This window comes from Hyla sarda, chromosome 6 (genome assembly GCF_029499605.1).
Source record: "Hyla sarda isolate aHylSar1 chromosome 6, aHylSar1.hap1, whole genome shotgun sequence".
Classification (NCBI taxonomy): Eukaryota; Metazoa; Chordata; class Amphibia; order Anura; family Hylidae; genus Hyla; species Hyla sarda.
The window spans coordinates 114,544,451-114,565,426 of record NC_079194.1 but is presented as its reverse complement, the minus strand read 5'-3'; the positions used below and the strand labels follow the sequence as shown (position 1 = coordinate 114,565,426).

The 20,976-nt window shown below is 44.6% G+C and overlaps 1 protein-coding gene across 3 annotated transcripts in view; it reads right to left on the bottom strand.

The window, feature by feature from the left end:
* LOC130275986 (laminin subunit beta-2-like) overlaps positions 1 to 20,976 on the bottom strand; it is a 133,965-nt gene that overhangs the window by 47,613 nt on the left and 65,376 nt on the right. For all 3 annotated transcript variants that reach the window (XM_056524748.1, XM_056524750.1, XM_056524749.1), the window contains exons 3-14: positions 19,518 to 19,693; positions 11,161 to 11,284; positions 8,307 to 8,380; positions 7,837 to 8,025; positions 7,674 to 7,737; positions 6,698 to 6,900; positions 6,167 to 6,287; positions 5,889 to 6,077; positions 5,504 to 5,683; positions 5,069 to 5,181; positions 4,913 to 4,992; positions 4,674 to 4,830 (exon numbers count right to left, since the gene is read on the bottom strand). In XM_056524748.1, coding sequence (XP_056380723.1) covers positions 4,674 to 4,830; positions 4,913 to 4,992; positions 5,069 to 5,181; positions 5,504 to 5,683; positions 5,889 to 6,077; positions 6,167 to 6,287; positions 6,698 to 6,900; positions 7,674 to 7,737; positions 7,837 to 8,025; positions 8,307 to 8,380; positions 11,161 to 11,284; positions 19,518 to 19,693 — 1,670 coding nt within the window. The remainder of the gene's footprint in view (positions 1 to 4,673; positions 4,831 to 4,912; positions 4,993 to 5,068; positions 5,182 to 5,503; positions 5,684 to 5,888; positions 6,078 to 6,166; positions 6,288 to 6,697; positions 6,901 to 7,673; positions 7,738 to 7,836; positions 8,026 to 8,306; positions 8,381 to 11,160; positions 11,285 to 19,517; positions 19,694 to 20,976) is intronic.

The window sequence follows — 20,976 nt, the reverse complement described above, 5'->3', positions numbered from 1 at the left end:
ATATTGAGCCTGAGGAATTTAAATGGGGCACAGAGGGCAGGAGGAAAGGTGCGTTCCCTGGCAGCCGGCCACCTATTTAGTCACATTTCTTTCCCCTAACAATGGCTCTTTTAGGAATCAAGGGCAGGTGAAATTTCTCCATCTCACTAATCGGATGGCAAGATAAGTTTAAGCTGCCAACGCGGCATAGCTGGTAATTTAGGAGGTTGATTGAGATTACTAAGCACAATGGTGCCATTTTCTATTGTAGCAAACACAGTAATAGCACTGTCCAATATGCAAATGTGTATGACCACATGTATAGGTTATTACTTAAAGTGAATGTAACTTTCTGCCGTTTACCCCTGTTGCTTTTAAAGTCCAAGATCCTGCGCAAAATAATATCTTAAAATATCGCTATAGCAGAAAAACAGCTTCCTTTTCATGATACAGAGCTTCAAATCCCCTCCAGAGATACAGAAATAAATTCTGGCAGGTACCACTAGATAAAGCTCATGAGTTTACTGATGCTATGGGGGTCATGTATGGAAGTGAATCTTTGCAGGACTTTAAATGCCTATTTTCGTTAGTGAATCAAGCCTGCGGGGAGAGGGAGCATTCATTAGGGCGTATTATTTATGCCAGGATGTATGTTGTGCGACTTTTGAAAAACGCTTCAAAAGTTGTACATAAAGTCACACATCAGGACCCTGGGGTAAAAGCCAGTGCAGTGCATGGAATTATAAATTATGTGGGATGTGCTGTAAACAGCTGAGTAGAGAACAAATCTGTATACAGTATACAGGCCCCACCAGTGGAGTACAGTACAAGAGCAGGACTCCTGTCATTCTAATGACAGGAATCCCCGATCTGAACCAGCTGTGCCCGTATACCTCCTGCCCAGTCGGAAAACAGTAAGGTAGTGATGCTTTTTCAAGATGCCTTTTTTTTCTTTTTTAAAGGCATGTTTAAAAAAGTTATGTACAAACACAGCTGACATAACACTGCAGACGCTATTAAAATGTTGTAACCAGAATGTACTAACCATTGTTCTGTGCTTTTATTTTGTCATCTTTTTAGATCCATCTATGGTTATATTTTTTTAATAAAATTGCTAACTCCCCGTTATTACTTCGGTACCCACCTCTACAGGGGTGCCAAGAAGAGCCAAGTACCAACAGGCCCGTAGTGTTGCACTGTTGTTACGCCGAGCGCTCCGGGTCCCTGCTCCTCCCCGGAGCGCTCGCGGCGTTCTCCTCTCTCCAGCGACCCGGTCAGACCCGCTGACCGGGAGCGCTGCACTGTCACTGCCGGCGGGGATGCGATTCGCATAGCGGGACGCGCCCGCTCGTGGGTCGCATCCCAATCTACTTACCTGTCCTGTTCCCCGGCTGTCACGTCCTGGCATGCGCGGCTCCGCTCTCTAGGGCGCGCGTGCGCCGGCTCTCTAAGATTTAAAGGGCCAGTGCACCACTAATTGGTGCCTGGCCCAATCAGTATAATTAGCTCCCATCTGCTCCATGCCTATTTATACCCACTTCCCCTTCCTGTCCTGGCCGGATCTTGTTGCCTCAGTGCCTAGTGAAAGCGTTTCTGTGTTTGCCTCACCAGTGTTACCAGACCTTCTGCCATTGCCCTTGACTACGAACCTTGCCGCCTGCCCTGACCTTCTGCTACGTCTGACCTCGCCTCTGTCTAGTCCTCCTGTCCCACGCCACTCTCAGCAGTCAGTGAGGTTGAGCCGTTACCGGTGGACACGACCTGGTTGCTACCGCCGCAGCAAGACCATCCCGCTTTGCGGCAGGCTCTGGTGAATACCAGTAGCAACTTAGAACCGGTCCACAGGTACGGTCCACGCCAATCCCTCTCTGACACAGAGGATTCACCTCCAGCCTGCCGAATCCTGACAGTAAATCCGGCCATGGATCCCGCTGAGGTGCCACTGCCAAGTCTCGCTGACCTCGCCACCGTGGTCGCCCAACAAGGACAACAGCTGTCACAGTTGTCCGCCATGCTACAGCAGCTTCTGCCTCTACAGCAGCAACCATCTCCTCCGCCTGCTCCTGCACCTCCTCCGCAGCGAGTGGCCGCTCCTGGCCTCCGCTTGTCCTTGCCGGACAAATTTGATGGAGACTCTAAACTCTGCTGTGGTTTCCTGTCTCAATGTTCCCTACACTTGGAGATGTTGTCGGAACAATTTCCCACAGAACGGTCTAAGGTGGCTTTCGTAGTTAGTCTTCTGTCTGGAAAGGCCTTGTCATGGGCCACACCGCTCTGGGACCGCAATGATCCTGCCACAGCCACTGTCCAGTCCTTCTTCGCTGAAGTCCGTAGTGTCTTCGAGGAGCCAGCCCGGGCCTCCTCTTCCGAGACTGCTTTGCTGAACCTAGTCCAAGGAAGTTCTTCCGTATGCGAATACGCCATCCAGTTTCGTACCCTCGCCTCAGAGCTAGCCGGAACAATGAGGCCCTCTGCGTGACCTTCAAGAAAGGCTTATCCAGCAACATCAAAGATGTACTGGCCGCACGAGAAATTCCTGCTAACCTGTCTGAACATATCCATTTGATCACCCGCATCGACATGCGTTTTTCTGAAAGACACCAGGAGCTCCGCCAGGAAAAGGACCTTGATCTCTGGGCACCTCTCTCCCAGAATCCTTTGCAATCTACCCCTGTGCCTCCCACCGAGGAGGCTATGCAAGTGGATCGGTCTCGCCTGACCCATGAAGAGAGGTCTCGTCACAGAGATAAAAATTTATGCCTGTACTGCGCTAGTACCGAACATTTCCTAGTGGACTGCCCTATTCGTCCCCCGCGTCTGAGAAAGGCACGCACGCACCCTGTACACGTGGGAGTGGCGTCCCATGGTGTGAATTCTGCTTCCCCACGTCTCACTGTGCCTGTGCGGATTTCTCCTTCTGCCAACTCCTCCTCAGCTGTGGTCTTCTTGGACTCTGGTTCTGCAGGAAATTTTTATTTTGGCCTCTTTTGTTAATAGGTTCAGCATCCCAATAACCCGTCTCGTCAAGCCGCTCTACATTTCTTCTGTCAACGGAGAAAAATTGGACTGCTCTGTGCGTTACCGCACAGAACCCCTGCTTATGAGCATTGGACTGCATCACGAAAAAATTTAATTTTTTGTTCTGCCCAACTGCACCTCTGAAGTCCTCCTCGGTCTGCCATGACTCCAACGTCATTCTCCCACCCTTGACTGGGCCACCGGGGAGATCAAAAATTGGGGTTCTTCTTGCCACAAACGATGCCTCACATCTGCTCCCACTTGTCTAACTCCTAAGGTTCCACCCTTACCGGTCCCTCCCAAGGCTTACCAGGACTTTTCTGATATTTTCTGCAAAAAACAAGCAGAGATCTTACCTCCTCATAGCCCCCTTCCTGGTACCACTCTGCCCCGTGGCAAGCTTCACCCTCTGCCCCCCCCTCCCCATTCCCACTTCTTCTGGAGTTCCTGCCGTAGAGGAAGTAACCCAGGACTTCTCCGTTCTCTGGAAGGAGACTCAAGAGTCGCTCCCACTGGCCTCGTCTTGTATGAAGGGACAAGCAGATAGAAAGAGGGGGAGACCTAAGGGGGGGGGGGTACTGTTACGCCGAGCGATCCGGGTCCCTGCTCCTCCCCGGAGCGCTCGCGGCGTTCTCCTCTCTGCAGTGCCCCGGTCAGACCCGCTGACCGTGAGCGCTGCACTGTCACTGCCGGCGGGGATGCGATTCACATAGCTCGATTCACATCGCTCGCGGGTCGCATCCCAATCTACTTACCTGTCCCGTTCCCCGGCTGTCACGTCCTGGCGCGCACGGCTCCGCTCTCTAGGGCGCACGTGCGCCGGCTCTCTAAGATTTAAAGGGCCAGTGCACCACTAATTGGTGCCTGGCCCAATCAGTGTAATTAGCTCCCATCTGCTCCATGCCTATTTATACCAACTTCCCCTTCCTGTCCTGGCCGGATCTTGTTGCCTCAGTGCCTAGTGAAAGCGTTTCTGTGTTTGCCTTACCAGTGTTACCAGACCTTCTGCCGTTGCCCTTGACTACGAACCTTGCCGACTGCCCTGACCTTCTGCTACGTCTGACCTCGCCTCTGTCTAGTCCTCCTGTCCCACACCACTCTCAGCAGTCAGTGAGGTTAAGCCATTACCGGTGGACACGACCTGGTTGCTACCGCCGCAGCAAGACCATCCCGCTTTGCGGCGGGCTTTGGTGAATACCAGTAGCAACTTAGAACCGGTCCACCGGTACGGTCCACGCCAATCCCTCTCTGACACAGAGGATCCACCTCCAGCCTGCTGAATCTTGACAACTGCATAGCATCACTAGTTACCTTCAGTACATTCTGGGCACAAAGCACATGACACATGTATCAAAGTTTTCTGGCCAAGTATTTTTTTGCTCACATTTACGCAGCAGGGCTTTTAAAAAGTTGTGTTTTGATTTATCATGAGGCACTGCTGTGCCACATGCTGCCGTAGTATGCCTAGTATAAGGATTATTGGCATATTTTTGTGGACAATAGGTCTCACAAAGGTATTGGGAAACATCATATAATTTGTTTTTTAGGGGTACTCTAGTCTTCCAATAATACAATATGTAGTAACTTAGTCTTAGTGATTTTGCTTATCCTATACTTATCTAAGTAAAAATGGTATTGCAACAATAAACTCAGTTGTAGACCTATTTATAACATACTGGTGTTTGTGGGTCTGAAGGTGAAAGCCCCTTTGCATCTTCTGCTTCGTATGTATAATAATCAAGAGGCATGCAGAAATAGCCAGGTTGTACATCATCACACTGCCGACCTATGATATTGGAACGACAGTTGCACTGACCATCCTCAAAGGAACACCTGTAGCGAGATGGGAAGAGAAAGATTTAGTTTGGGTATATTTTGGGTATGGTATTTAATGGGTTAGAAAATACAGACTTACCTGTTATTGTATGCTCCACCAAAATCACAGTTACAAGGCCGGCAACCCATAATATCATTACTGAGACCCCAAAACTCCGGCTATTAACAAAAAAAAATTGTGATAGAATGTAAAAATGTATAAATGTTTACATAATCTAAAACTGAGATCACTCACCAGGCATTGGTTACAGTATCGACCTGTCACAAAACGCTTGCAATAACAGTCGCCACTAATCTGGTCACATGGTGTGCTTCCTGCTATGATGCCTCGGGGGTCACACCTACATGCTGGGGACAAGAGACAAATCAGAGAATAAAAAGTGAAAGAAGCAAAGGTACAGGCATAAATACCACAGAGATGGGTGCTATGGGGCTTATCAAGGTGCAAGCGTCTAGGTCTGGTTAGCAGCTTCTAAATAGACGAATGGGGTAGGGTGAAGAACTGCTAGACCTCAATGTCTATAGATTATGCTGGGGGTGTAATGAACAGGTCCCTTTTTAATTATGTCTATGTCCTTTGCTTTTCTGTATATGCCCTGGCTAATAGAGGAGAATTCTGACTGAAATTGTGACCCACAATGTGAGCAGTATGCTGGGTATTATTCCTTACGTTGGCATCCTTCAGGATCATTTCTGCTGAGTCCATAGAAGTTTTCCTTGCAGCTGTCGCACCGTTCCCCCTTCACGTTTTCCTTACAACGGCACTGTCCTGCAATCATCCCCAGGTTCACATTCGTGTGACTGTCGCAGACACCACCATCCAAGGAACCCACCGGGTCACAGTCACAAGCTGCAGAAGGGAATTCCACTCTTTATTTCTGGTCTATGGTCATAAGAAGTCTTTAGCCTGTGGTTCTTGAGCTGTTAAACAAATACAACTCCCAGCATTCCTTGACAGCTGATACTGAGAATTGCAGTTTCACAAGAAGTGGAGAGCCACAGTTTAAGACCTCTACCTTATATCATACAAATCAAAAAGTACAATGCTGACTCACGAATGCAGGCGGTCTCAGCCCGGATATCTGACCATGGGTTCAGATAGTAGAAAGGCTTGCACTGCTCACAGTTGCGCCCCATTGTGTTGTGGTGGCAGTCATCACACACTCCTCCACTCACCCTTCCAGTGGCTAGGTATACTGCCATGTCAAAGTGGCACTTCCTGGAGTGGTTGTTACAGTTACATTCTAAAAGAGATCACAAGTGACAGTCATCCATTGTGTTTAAGGTAAAAATCTGTATGACTGGAGGCCACATAGTCCATTGGGCATCTTACGTTTACAGGAGTGAGGATCGTTGGGTTCTGCTGGCCTCCATGGAAGATCATGGTAGAAATCCTGACAGTGCTCGCAGTTCAGCCCTGTTGTATGATGTATGCACACACATCGCCCATGGATCTGTGACAAGGACACTTATCAAAAAAGCATAGATAACCTGATTTCACAGCCATAGAGATAAGAGGAGGTACTGGATCGTATAGCCTACAGAGTTATACATTGAATTCAATAATAAATCAGCCAATCTCTGGCCTTAGAGGTGACTTGCATCAACCCTGCAGCAACTGGTTGGTAGAGCAGGCAGTTGCTGCAGGGTTGAGACAATATGAAAATGTTCATCCCCGGGCAACCCCTTGTGTTAATCAACATTTTTCCTGTTTTTGTTAACTCAATGAATTTTCTATGGAATAGGCTAATTCTTGCAAATACAGAATTACCCCCATATTCTTGTAGCATGACTAAGATTTTATAACAGCCATTGCTTTTATAGGTATAGAGCACATTATTGACTGAAGATGAGTTGTCTTTACCATTCCCTCCACTCCTCCTTCAATGCCTTCTACCGGAGAACACTCTGAGGCGTGGCCATAACAGAAGCAGCTCCCACGGACCACCAGCTCATACACAGCATAGTAGTATTTTTGCAAGACCTCTGCCCGCTGATCCAACAGGTTATCTCCCAACGTGTGCAGTTTGGTGAAGTTTATCCTCAAGTTTGTAATCTGGAGAAGTTCTGATCAAAAATGATAACAGCTTTTAAAATCTGCTATAAAATAACAAATAAGGAGCACTGAATTCTTGAGGCCCCCATATATGTTAGAAAAAAAGAAGTTTAGCGGACCTGATTATTTTGTTTTGGAAATGCCTATCTTATGTTTAATGAGGAATGAGAGTATTTACTAAAAATAGACATGTCAGGAGAGGTAAGAGGTCCTCCTGGCAAGACATCCCCCATAGAGATATAAGGAGGTGGCGTGACGGCCCCCGCTTCACCACTTCAGGGGAGGGCCGGGGCTCAGTACAGGAGATTGCGGGGGACCCCAGCCTGACCGCTCTTCATACTTCTAGACGGGGACCTGGCTTGCTGTGATTCCCTGCCTCATTAATATTCCCAGCACTGCCTGCACTTAGAGCAGACTGCAGGCACAGGCTCTTAAGTCCTAGCAACATGAGAGTGATTAGTTTTGCATATTCATAATAGAAGTGGGCAGGCTGGGGAATATTAAGGAGGCAGGGGACCACGGCGAACTGGCTCCCCATCTTCATTGCTCAGAGCATTGCAATAGAACTAGAAGTATGAAGAAGTATAACTCCTGAAGTACTTCATCAATTCATGTAAGAAACCACATATTTTAATGCTGTTCGCCCACACTATAACCCAGTATATTGGGTTTAGTGCGGGTGAACAGCCTGTCCGCTTAGCTTTTGGCAGCAGATTGTGGGTATTTCCTGCCATGTAAATAAAAGTGCACACTGTTTGCTCCACTATCATCCAACAGTACATACCTTGAATTTCCACACTATAGGGATCTTCCACTTTTATGGCTGGATCCAGAACTTTAAAAATCACCTGCAAACAAAGAAAAGGATAGGGTTGAAACTGATTCTTTTCAACTACATATTTAAGTACAGGACAATAATTCCCCCAGGTTCATGCTCCAATACTGACCTCCCCTTCAGTGGATGGCTCAATATCTGAGTATCTCTGATCACAGATGACATCATCAATCTTTTGGAGGGCATGGACTGGGACCCCAGGGAACATCTTGGTACAGTTATATGAAAAGTAACGATAAACTTTCCAGGTGCGTCCAAAATCTGCAGACCTTTCTATCAACATGGCAGCAGGTCGGAACGTCTAGAGAATAACAGAAAATGATGTCAGATTAAAGGGATTTCAATGTAGAATCAACCCCACTGAGATCACTGCACATTTATGGAAATTAGGCTGGGTTCACATCACGTTTTCTCCCATATGGGAGCGCATACGGCAGGGGGAATAAAACCTATCGCTCCCGTATGCCTTCGTTTGCGCTCCCGTATGGGAGAAAACGTGATGTTAACCAGCCCTAAGACAGTCCTGAATGTTGCCCATTACAATGATGTCATGGTCCAGGAGAAGAGAATTGATACATTTACCTTAAATTTCATAATGAGATGAGTAAAGTGAAATTCCGCTTCTAGGTCCATCCGTATACTCACTGCCTCCATCCCTAGAAACAGGAACAATACAACCTTAAATCTTTGGTAAACACAAGTCCTTAATTCATCATTTTCTGTCAGATTGGTAGAAATTACATTCAGCCTAATTATATTTATTTTTGGGAAACCAAAATTGCCTCTACCTAGATGGCCTAGGTCCGAGGTGGCAAATCTTTACCTGCAACACTACACTTCTACCAGGACAGACATAATAAAATGGACTGCCAATGATTAACGAGGACCTGTGTAGGAGCTGTACTGAAAGTCATACTAGTTGGAACCCAGCTGTGCAAGTAACAACTATAACTAAAAAACTACTGAATAAAATTTTGGAAGTGGAGTATCACTTTAATGGCCCCAGATTTGCCTTTGTGTAATTTACGATCGTTCTGGCCCCAGGATCTATTCTTTGTATGAATTACAAGTGACTGAAATGGTAAGAACTGTGGCTGAGGGCCAGTGGACTGCGGGCCGCCTGCTCACCGTGATTCATTCAGCCCTCAATCCTATTTGTGTGTGTTGTGCTTCTGTGCTGGCAACTGTTTAACGATATGTAAATATATGCAAATGAGCTTTTAATAGGGAGATTTAGTGCAATTAAGGCCAATATGTAACAATACTAAGTGATGTCTGGGTCACGCTGGATTTTCCAGCATTCACATGGCTAATGTTGGTTGAAGGAGAACTGGAGAAAGCTGGGGAGAAGCACAGACGGCAATTGTCTTCCCAACAGCTGTGGAACTATAAGGCCAAAACCAAGCCAGCATTTCTCATAGCTAGAGCTACCATGCAATTACCACCTCATAACATTTGGTACAACATTTTGCCAAAAAATAACCCAAAATCATATACAGGATTTGAATGTTGGATTCACACATGGCAGATTAGTTATATAAGTCGCAGTCACATTGATTTGTGCAGCAAAATCTGCCACGTGTAAATCTACTCAAATAATGTCGTAACCTTTCCTGAAATGTTGAAAGATGTTTTCTTTGGTAGCTACTAAGGGGGTGTCATTCTTATAATCTGGGTGTGCCATCTCATTGCACACTAATCCAAGTATGCAAAGATACAGAGGGGGAGATTGATCAAAACTTGTACAGAGGAAACGTTGACCAGTTACCTATAGCAACCAGATCGCTTCTTTCATTTTTCAAAGGCTCTTTTAAAAGATTATGGAATTTTTTTAACTGGTCAATTTTTCTCTGCACAGGTTTTGATAAATCTCTTGTGAGGAGAAAGTGAGCAGAGATATATTTGTGCACAGGGGCTGCATATGTTCACCTACAGTGGCCCCAAAGGTCTCTAACCATAAGGCACAAGTATTTGAAATGACCAGTTATAGTTCAGGGTCCTGTGTTTTAGATATTGCATTGGGGCCCAGGAGCTTCAAGGTATAGAGGTTAAAGGGGTACTCCACCCCTAGACATCTTATCGCCTATCCAGTGGAACCCCCGTGATCTCCCGGCACCCGGCGTTCCTTTAGAGCATCGGGTGCAACGCTGGAAGCTCGTGATGTCACGTCCACACACCCTCAATGCAAGTCTATGAGACTTGCATTGAGGGGGAATGGCGTGCCACAGCCAAGATTGTGGGGGTCCCAGTAGCGGGACCCCCTGCGATCAGACATCTTATCCCCTATCCTTTGCATAGGGGATAAGATGTCTAGGAACAGAGTACCCCTTTATGTTGATGCTTCTGGGCCCTGATACTAACTCTGTAACATCCTCCTTTCCCCAGTTCCCAAGTGCCATTTGTAATACTATATGCACCAAGGACTTGGTACGGCTGCCACCTTTACAATCCTCAAGCCACAGATACTGGCGGTACACCTGCACCATTACGCTTGGGTACCTACAGCTGACCAGTACAACTGGCTCAAGAGGCCCACCCTGAAGTTACATGCAAATATCAACTGTTTTCCCTTTTTAAAGGAGATCTGTAGCGCTCTGAACTTTATCCCCTAATAAGTTTTAGATCCCGGGGGGGTCCGAGCGCTGGGGTCCCCCCACGATCTCCTGTATGGGGCCGCGGCAATGTACAGGAAAGGGGGCGTTCCGTCTCTGCATGACGCGGCAGCCCCTCCTTGAATCCCATAGAGATACATGGAGGGGCGTGCCGGCTGCCGCGTCATGCGGGGACGGAACGCCCCCTTTCCTGTACATTGCTGCGGCCCCGTACAGGAGATCCCGGGGGGCCCCAGTGCTCGGACCCCCCACGATCTAAAACTTATAAAGTTCAGACCACTACAGATCTCCTTTAAACCTTCAGGACACATCAAAAGCACCACAATTTTGTGCAAATGGCAGCAAAATACAGAGACATGTCTTGGCACTATTCAGTTGCCCATAAGGAGATCCACCTGTTCCGCTTTGGGACAATCCAAGCCTGTACACCTCCTTGTATCCTGTGATGACTGGGTGGCCAAAAGATCCAGCTTCATCATTCCAAAATGGCTGACTTTGCTTATCAAAACTTCTGCAGAGGAAACGTTGATCAGTTGCCCATAGCAACAAATCAAATCTTTTCTTTCATTTTTGAAAATGCCTCTAGAAAGTGAAAGAAGCGATCTGATTGGTTGCTATGGGCAACTGGTCAACTTTTACTCTGCACAAGTTTTGATAAATCTCCCCCACTGTCTCCAGTTACAGTGGGAGGAACAACTCTAAAGTAAAAACTGCTGCTATATCAAGAGAAATACTGTACATACTACAAATAGAAGAACATACACAAGCACTCAATGAATGTTAAGCTTTGGCAGGACCAGCATTAGGATCTTTCAATTCCTCACCATTTTCCGACTGCCACCATGTCTTGTCTCCATCTTGTCCCGTCAGGTAAATCACATTTTGAATTCTGTGGCTCCCCCTCTGGTTTGGGATATAGGAGTCACAGATGAAGCACTTCTCTGACTCCTGTAATAATAATTTAATGTAATTGGTAATCTGCAACCTTTGACTTTTGAGATTTGGTGAAACTACAACTCTCAGCACACCCCTGCCAATATTTTTTAACCCCTTAAGGACCAAGCCCATTTTGACCTTAAGGACCAGGCCAATTTTATTTTTGTGTTTTTGTTTTTTCCTCCTTGGCTTCTAAAATCCATAACTCTTTTATATTTCCATCTACAGACCCATATAAGGGCTTGTTTTTTGCATGTCAGATTGTACTTTGTAATGAAACCCCTCATTTTACCATAAAATTATTTTTTAGGGAGGAAATTTAAATTTCACACTGTACATTTTACGGTAAAAATGAGGTGTGTTCTTTATTCTGTGGGTCAATACGATTAAAATGATACCCATGGCTAGATACTTTTATATTTTTGTACCGCTTAAAAAAAATCTAAAACTTTTTGTACAAAATCAGTAATCTAAAATCACCCTACGGTAGTTTGACCACCTATAACTTTTTCATTTTTCCGTATATAGGGAGGTATGAGGGCAATTTTTTGCGCTGTTATCTGTAATTTTTATCGATACCACATTTGCATATATAAAACTTTTAGAAAATTTTTTATTAATTTTTTTAGGAATAAAATGTGATAAAATAGCTGCATTTTTGGACTTTTTAATTTTTTACATTTACGCCGTTCATCGTACGGGATCATTAACATTATATTTTGATAGTTCTGACATTTACGCACGCGACCATACCAAATATGGGAAAAATTGACAATTTTCATTTTTATTGGGGGAGGGGATTTTTCACTTTTTTTTACATTTTTTTTTTTTACATTTTTCAACTTTATCTTTTACACTTTTTATGTCCCCATAGGGGACTATCTATAGCAATCATTTGATTGCTAATACTGTTTAGTGCTATGCATAGGACACAGCACTGATGAGTATTATCGGTGATCTTCTGCTCTGGTCTGCTCTATCTCAGACCAGAGCAGGAGACACCGGGAGACGGACGGAGGCAGGTGAGGGGACCTCCGTCCGCCATTACAGATGATCGGATCACCGCGGCAGCGCTGCGGGCGATCCGATCCTCTATTTTAACATGCGCATTGCCGCAGATGCCGTGATCTGTACTGATCACGGCATCTGAGGGGATAATGTTGGACATCTGCGCGATCGCAGATGTCAGCCATTACCGGCGTGTCCCCGGCTGTTGATAGCAGCCGGAACCTGCCGTGTATGACGCGAGCACCGCTCCGATGCTCGCGGTCATACACAGGACGTAAATGTATGTCCTGGTGCGCGAAGTACCGCCAAACCAGGACGTACATTTACGTCCGTGGTAGTTAAGGGGTTAAACATGTTATAAATTCTGCTACATCATTGCCCTAACTGATCGCATCTTGCTTAAGATTTAATAGGCCATTTTGAAAACCCCAAACATTGAGAATGTCCATATTGATGGACCCCCTGCCCAGTGTTTTGATAGGACCCCATTATCCTATTAGAGCCCACACCACCTGGAGGACCTGTCAGTCCAACTTTAAACCACACACAATCCATAAACATGTCTGGCACTGTTTTTCAAATAAAGATGCAATGTTTTTCTAATTCTATATGATCCGTTTAAAGGGGTATTCTGCTGCTCAGTGTTTGGAACCAACTGTTCCGAATGCTGGAGTCGGCGCCGGGAGCATGTGACATCATAGCCCTGCCCCCTCATGACATTACACCCCACCCCCTCAGGGAGGCATAGACTTGCATTGAGGGGGGTGGGGTGTGACATCATGAGGGGGCGGGGCTATGAAATCCCAAGCTCCCGGCTCCAGCGCTTGGAACAGTTTGTTTCAAACACTGAGCAGAGGAGTACCCCTTTAAAGAGCTTTCCATCCTTAATTTTTTTTTAAGATTATTTAGTCAGCCACCAATTGTGCAAGTTCTCCCACTTAAAAAAATAAGAGAGGCCTGTAAGTTTCATCATAGGTATACCTCAACTATGAGAGACATAATGAGAAAAAAAATCCATAAAATCACATTGTCTGATTTTTAAAGAATTTATTTGCAAATTTTGGTGGAAAATAATTATTTGGTCAATAAGAAAAGTTAATCTCATTACTTTGTTATATACCCTTTATTGGCAACGACAGAGGTCAAACGTGTTCTATAAGTCTTCCTTCATAAGGTTTTCACACACTGTTGCTGGTATTTTGGCCCATTCCTCCATGCAACTCAGCATTCTTTCTCCTCCAAACACGACGAGTTACGTTTTTACCAAAAAGTTCAACTTTGGTTTCATCTGACCATATGACATTCTCCCAATCCTCTTCTGGATCATCTAAATGCTCTCTAGTAAACTTCAGACAGGCTCGGACATGTACTGGCTTAAGCAGGGGGACACGTCTGGAACTGCATGATTTGAATCCCTGGCGGCGTAGTGAGTTACTGATGGTAGCCTTTGTTACTTTGGTCCCAGCTCTCTGCAGGTCATTCACTAGGAACCCCCCCCCCCCGTGTGGTTCTGGGATCTTTGCTCACCGTTCTTGTGATCATTTTGACACCACTGGGTGAGATCTTGCATGGAGCCCCAGATCAAGGGAGATTATCAGTGGTCTTGTATGTCTTCCATTTTCTAATAATTGGTCCCACAGTTGATTTCTTCACACCAAGCTGCTTGCCTATTGCAGATTCAGTCTTCCCAGCCTGGTGCAGGTCTACAATTTTGTTTCTGGTGTCCTTTGACAGCTCTTTGGTCTTGGCCATAGTAGAGTTTGGAATGTGACTGTTTGAGGTTGTGGACAAGTGTCTTTTATACTGATAACAAGTTCAAACAGGTGCCATTAATACAGGTAATGAGTGGAGGACAGAGGAGAAGTTACAGGTCTGTGAGAGCCAGAAATCTTGCTTGTTTGTAGGGGACCAAATACTTATTTTCCACCATAATCATTTTTATGGATTTTTTTTTCTCATTATGTCTCTCATAGTTGAGGTATACCTATGATGAAAATTACAGGCCTCTCTCATCTTTTTAATTGGGAGAACTTGCACAATTGGTGGCTGACTAAATACTTTTTTGCCCCACTGTGGAATATATATATATATATATATATATATATATATACAGGGGGGTACAGCCCATATTCCTGTAAGGGGCCCGGAGCTTCAGGGAGGCCCGGCTGGCCCTGTCTTTCTTCTTTTTTTTTTTTTTTTGCTTTTCAGTGAGTGTCTGTCACTCACTGACCACTGGGGGCCCGCCACTGTACACTGCATGCTGATTGATTGGCTGACCGTATGTAGTCACCCAATCAGTCAGAATGCAGCACATACCTCCGGAAACACACAATTCTTCACTGCCTCTTTAACCCCTTAACGACGCAGGACGTATATTTACGTCCTGCGCCGGCTCCCGCGATATGAAGCAGGATCGCGCCGCGATCCCGCATCATATCGCGTGGGTCCCGGCGCTAATCAACGGCCGGGACCCGCGGCTAATACCACACATCGCCGATCGCGGCGATGTGCGGTATTAACCCTTTAGAAGCGGTGGTCAAAGCTGACCGCCGCTTCTAAAGTGAAACTGAAAGTATCCCGGCTGCTCAGTTGGGCTGTTCGGGACCGCCGCGGTGAAATCGCGGCGTCCCGAACAGCTGATCGGACACCGGGAGGGCTCTTACCTGCCTCCTCGGTGTCCGATCGACGAATGACTGCTCCGTGCCTGAGATCCAGGCAGGAGCAGTCAAGCGCCGATAATGCTGATCACAGGCGTGTTAATACACGCCTGTGATCAGGATGAGAGATCAGTGTGTGCAGTGTTATAGGTCCCTATGGGACCTATAACACTGCAAAAAAAAAGTAAAAAAAAAGTGTTAATAAAGGTCATTTAACCCCTTCCCTAATAAAAGTTTGAATCACCCCCCTTTTCCCATGAGAAAAATAAAACAGTGTAAAAAAAAATAAAAATAAACATATGTGGTATCGCCGCATGCGTAAATGTCCGAACTATAAAAATATATAATTAATTAAGCCGTACGGTCAATCGCGTACGCGCAAAAAAATTCCAAAGTCCAAAAAAGCGTATTTTGGTAACTTTTTATAACATTAAAAAATCAATAAAAAGTGATCAAAAAGTCAGATCAAAACAAAAATCATACCAATAAAATCTTCAGATCACGGCGCAAAAAATGAGTCCTCATACCGCCCTGTACATGGAAAAATAAAAAAGTTATAGGGGTCAGAAGATGACATTTTTAAACGTATAAATTTTCCTGCATGTAGTTATGATTTTTTCCAGAAGTGCGACAAAATCAAACCTATATAAGTAGGGTATCATTTTAACCGTATGGACCTACAGAATAATGATAAGGTGTAATTTTTACCGAAATATGCACTGCGTAGAAACGGAAGCCCCCAAAACGTACAAAATGGCGTTTTTTTTTTTCGATTTTGTCGCACAATGATTTTTTTTTCCGTTTCACCGTGCATTTTTGGGTAAAATGACTAATGTCACTGCAAAGTAGAATTGGCGACGCAAAAAATAAGCCATAATATGGATTTTTAGGTGGAAAATTTAAAGGGTTATGATTTTTTAAAGGTAAGGAGGAAAAAACGAAAGTGCAAAAACAGAAAAACCCTGAGTCCTTAAGGGGTTAAATATGCAGTGGCACAGCTGCTTCTGCCTGACTTCCGCTCTGAGCTGTATGCACACAAGTATACAGTTCAGAGCAGGCCATGACCTCTGCCCCAATGCAGGTGCCGATGACGTCACATGGTGTGTATCTTTTTTTTTGTTGTTTTTAATTTTTGTACGCCGGGAGGGGGGTTGGGAGTGTATGTATAGGAACCACACACATCATCTTAAACCAGTGTGCCTCCAGTGTTAACTCTCAGCATGCCCTGACAGCCTTTGGGCATGCTGGGAGTTGTAGTTTTGCAACAGCTGGAGGCACACTGGTTGGGAAACACTGGTGTAACATGATGTGTATGCTGAATAGCCTAGGACAGTGTTTTCCAACCAGTGTGCCTCCAGATGTTGCAAAACTACAACTCCCAGCATGCCCAAAGGCTGTCAGGGTATGCTGAGAGTTGTAGTTTTGCCACAGCTGGAGGCACCCTGATTGGGAAACACTGTTCTAGCCAATTCAGTATTTCACAAACAAAGAGCAGTGTTTTCCAACCAGGGTGTCTCCAGCTGTATCAAAACTACAACTCCCAGCATGCCCTGACAGCCTTTGGGCATGCTGGGAGTTGTAGTTTTGCAACATCTGGAGGCACACTGGTTGGAAAACACTGTCCTAGCCTATTCAGCATACACATCATGTTACACCAGTGTTTCCCAACCAGTGTGCCTCCAGCTGTTGTAAAACTGCAACTCTCAGCATGCCCTGACAGCCTTTGGGCATGCTGGGAGTTTTAGTTTTGCAACAGCTGGAGGCACACTGATTGGGAAACACTGTCCTAGCCTATTCAGCATACACATGATGTTACACCAGTGTTTCCCAACCAGTGTGCCTCCAGCTGTTGTAATACTACAACTCCCAGCATGCCTTGACAGCCTTTGGGCATGCTGGGAGTTGTAGTTTTGCAACAGCTGGAGGCACCCTGATTGGGAAACACTGTTCTAGCCAATTCAGTATTTCACAAACAAAGAGCAGTGTTTTCCAACCAGGGTGTCTCCAGCTGTATCAAAACTACAACTCCCAGCATATTACGTATTACCCATGCTACTTTCTGAGAGTTTTATTCCACCACCTGCTGCCTACCTACCTGAGTGTATTCCCACCTACGTATCTACCTAACTGTCTTACTGTCTTTCTACCTAGCTACCTACCTACTGGGCAACCTAGTACACTAACTGGCTACCTACCGACCTGGCAACCTAGCTACCTACCTACATGTCTTCATACCTACCTGGCAATCTATCTACCTACCTACCTGGCTATACCTACCTGTTTTCATACCTTACTAACTACCTGGCTATCTTTCTACCAAACTACCTGCCAACTTAGCAACCTACCTATTTGGCTACCTGGCTATTTCTCTACCTAACTACCTGGCAACCTAACTGCATACCTACCTGGGTGTCTTCCTTCCTACCTACCTACCTAACTGGCTAGCTACCTACCAAACTACCCAGGAAATAGTTTTGCATCGAAGCCCTGTGGCTTCAAGCCAAGCCCCTGGGGAGCAATTTCAGGGGGTTAATATAGAAAGGGGAGCAATATCAGGGGGTAATATAGAAAGGGGAGCAATATCAGGGGGATAATATACAATGGGGACAAAATGAGGGGATAATTTACAATGGGGGCAATATGAGGGGATAATATACAATGGGGGAAAAATGAGGGGCATAATGAACAATGAAGGGCAATGTGAGGGGCATAATATACAATGGGGGCAATGTAAGAGGCGTACTATACTATGGGGCAATGTGAGGGGCATAATATACAATGGGGGCAATGTAAGAGGCATACTATACTATGGGGCAATGTGAGGGGCATAATATACAATGGGGGCAATGTAAGAGGCATACTATACTATGGGGCAATGTGAGGGGCATAATATACAATGGGGGCAATGTAAGAGGCGTACTATACTATGGGGCAATGTGAGGGGCATAATATACAATGGGGGCAATGTAAGAGGCATACTATACTATGGGGCAATGTGAGGGGCATAATATATTATGGGGGCAATGTTTGGACCTGCTAGGGTAATGTTTCTGGCATTATACCCTATGGGGGCAATGTTTTGGCCTGCTAATCTATAGGGACAATGTTGGGGCCTAATACTATACAGCTGCACAGAGGGATCTAATACTATATGGGGCAGTGTAATACATATAGGGGGTTTGTATAGAGTTGAGGACTTTGCTGTAGCGAGAATCCTAAAATGTTTGTCTGGCAGATTCGGTGAAGACGAGTTGTGATCGGGAGAAATCTTCATGATGACCCAGGACAGATGGAGAAGAAAGAGAAAAGTGAGTGACTCAGATCAGAGAAGACGTCCCTGTGAGTATGTAACTATAAGGACTTATATGGTCTGCAGCCCCTGTGTACAGCTGGTATCTATTTCTGTATGGTCACTGTATGGGGGATATTGGTATTTGTATAGTGTTTTTTATTCAATAACAATAAAGGAGTATTAGTCAGTGGTAATGGTAGTGATCATGGTGTGACAAAATTATATAGTCCCTTGTATTGTGGTGTTATTAGTGATACTGGCCTGCGTATAGTGGCTTTTATTTCCTTACAGTATTCTGCAAAATTAATACGGAGTAGCAATATTATTTTATGTTTCTAAGCCCGATACTAAGATAAAATCTTGCGTGTGCCACAGTGAGGAGAAGGGGGGGGGGGGGGAGCCAGTCTACAAGCTGTGTAAGGGGCCCCAAAATTTCTGATGGCAGCCCTGTATATATATATATATATATATATATATATATATATATATATATATATCATATTAAGCACCATGCACTTAAACCTAAATATTTTTATGAGCCATCGTGGAACTATAAGAAACCATAGTGAAGAAAAGACCCCACAACTTCCCTCATGCACTGTCTTCAGGTATCGGCAGTAGCAACAAAGCCATATTGTTAGGCATGAGACTCTGAGGCCAGTTTCTCAGATAAGGTATTGGCCCTGTTCCTTGGCATTTTTTTTATTATCTCACTGATTAGAGCCAACCCAAGAATTTGTCTTCAAGGACAGGACTATAATGAGGTTTGTGTGTTCATATGGAGATAATGGACCAGAGCATTCAGAAGGAAATTATGAGTCAGCGGACAGTGAGGTTAAACTGGCCAGAGACATGCAATATCTTTGTCCATTACTAATAGAAATTCAGAACTATTATTATTTTGTATATGGAGCAGGAACCAAATGCTGCCAAGAGCCAACGTCAAGTACCATATTCTTAACCTTTAACCATTAGCCGAAGCAGAGAGTAGCTATACATAATGTCTCACTATCTGGAGGACTTGGTATATGGACAGGTCATTGATTTCAATAAGCGCAGTGTAGTACTTAATTTCCACTGTAGAGGCACTGCAGCGAAATTGAAAACTTGCTGCTAAATTGCCCAGCAATCTGTAGCTGATTGCTATGGTTTCTGCAGCAGCTTAAAGGGGAAGGCGTGGTTCTTAGATATATTCTCTAAAATGTTTGGACAATTTCTTACTGTTCAGATATAGTTGTTTTTTCAAAGGTTGTGCTGTCTACATCTGTTCGTAAATATATAATCCTACCGAAAGATGGCTGACAATACAGTACTCCTGAGACGTTTCCATTCCACATGTAGAGGAGGCAGTGAGACTCTGAGCGCGTCCAATGAGAAGGTTTCCTGTGGCTGGATAACACCCTCCCTCTGTACATCCATGGTGGATTAGATCTGGCTCCTCAGCTGCTACACCCAAAACTTTCACTGCAAAAAATAGATACAATACTTTTATTTACTTGTTTAATGGGTGTGAAATATTATTTGGCAACATTATATTGATTTCGACAATACATCTAAAACAAAAGTTAAAGCAACACAGATAATAAAAATATCCTAAAAGTTTATTTATACAGCTCCTGTGCAGACTTATGTTTCCATGGTAACAGACTACAGACACTGTGTAGTCTGATGCTGCAGGCATGTAAAACAGTAAAGTCACCTTGAGAAGAACACACAAAATTGTGGGAGGCGGTATTCTCACAGAAAATGGACACTATGCATAATGTATGGTTGACTGAAAATCTGTCACAGGATCCCTGGTCTGGATAAGGGGGTGGTCTTCTCAAATAAGTGGTTTCACTCTCGGAGCAGTTTCACTGTATATGAATTGCCCTTTGTTGTTTGGTCTTTTAATTATTTTTATGCAGCCATTCTATGTATAGTGAAAAGTTATACAATTTCTTTGCAAGCAGAGATCATGAAAACCGATAACATTATTGCAACAGGTTACGGATCTTTCATTAAGATTCTGTACAATTATTACTTCCGGTATATACAAAACAAGTTCTGCTTCTTTGTTATTGTCATTTATTCACCTCTCCCAATAATTCAGTCATGTAAGGTCATGCTGCTGATCTATGGAGCACAGTCTGGACCAGGCAGACTTCCAGCTTCCCCAACAACCAACTTGCATGTTATACACCTTGGAACTTCATAAACTTACAACAAAAAACACTGCTTGGTTGAAATCAAGGTTGTAGCTATAGGGTGAAGAAGAAGCAGTGATACCTGGACTCTGATTTCTAAGGGGTCCCAAAGCCCTCTCCAACATAAGAAGACACCAGTCATACAAATAACATGTACAGTAGATGGGAGCTCTGTTACTTCTGTTAAGGATTTTGCATTCAGACACAGAACCTTTAACCCCTTAAGGACTCAGCCCATTTTGGCCTTAAGGACTTAAGGACAATTTAATTTTTACGGTTTCATTTTTTCCTCCTCGCCTTCTAAAAATCATAACTCTTTAATGTTTTCATCCACAGACTAGTATGAGGGCTTGTTTTTTGCGCGACCAGTTGTCCTTTGTAATGACATAGCTCATTATATCATAAAATGTATGGCGCAACCAAAAAACACTATTTTTGTGGGGAAATTAAAAAGAAAAACGCAATTTTGCTAATTTTGGAAGGTTTCGTTTTCACGCCGTACAATTTACAGTAAAAATGACATGTGTTCTTTATTCTGAGGGTCAATACGATTAAAATGAT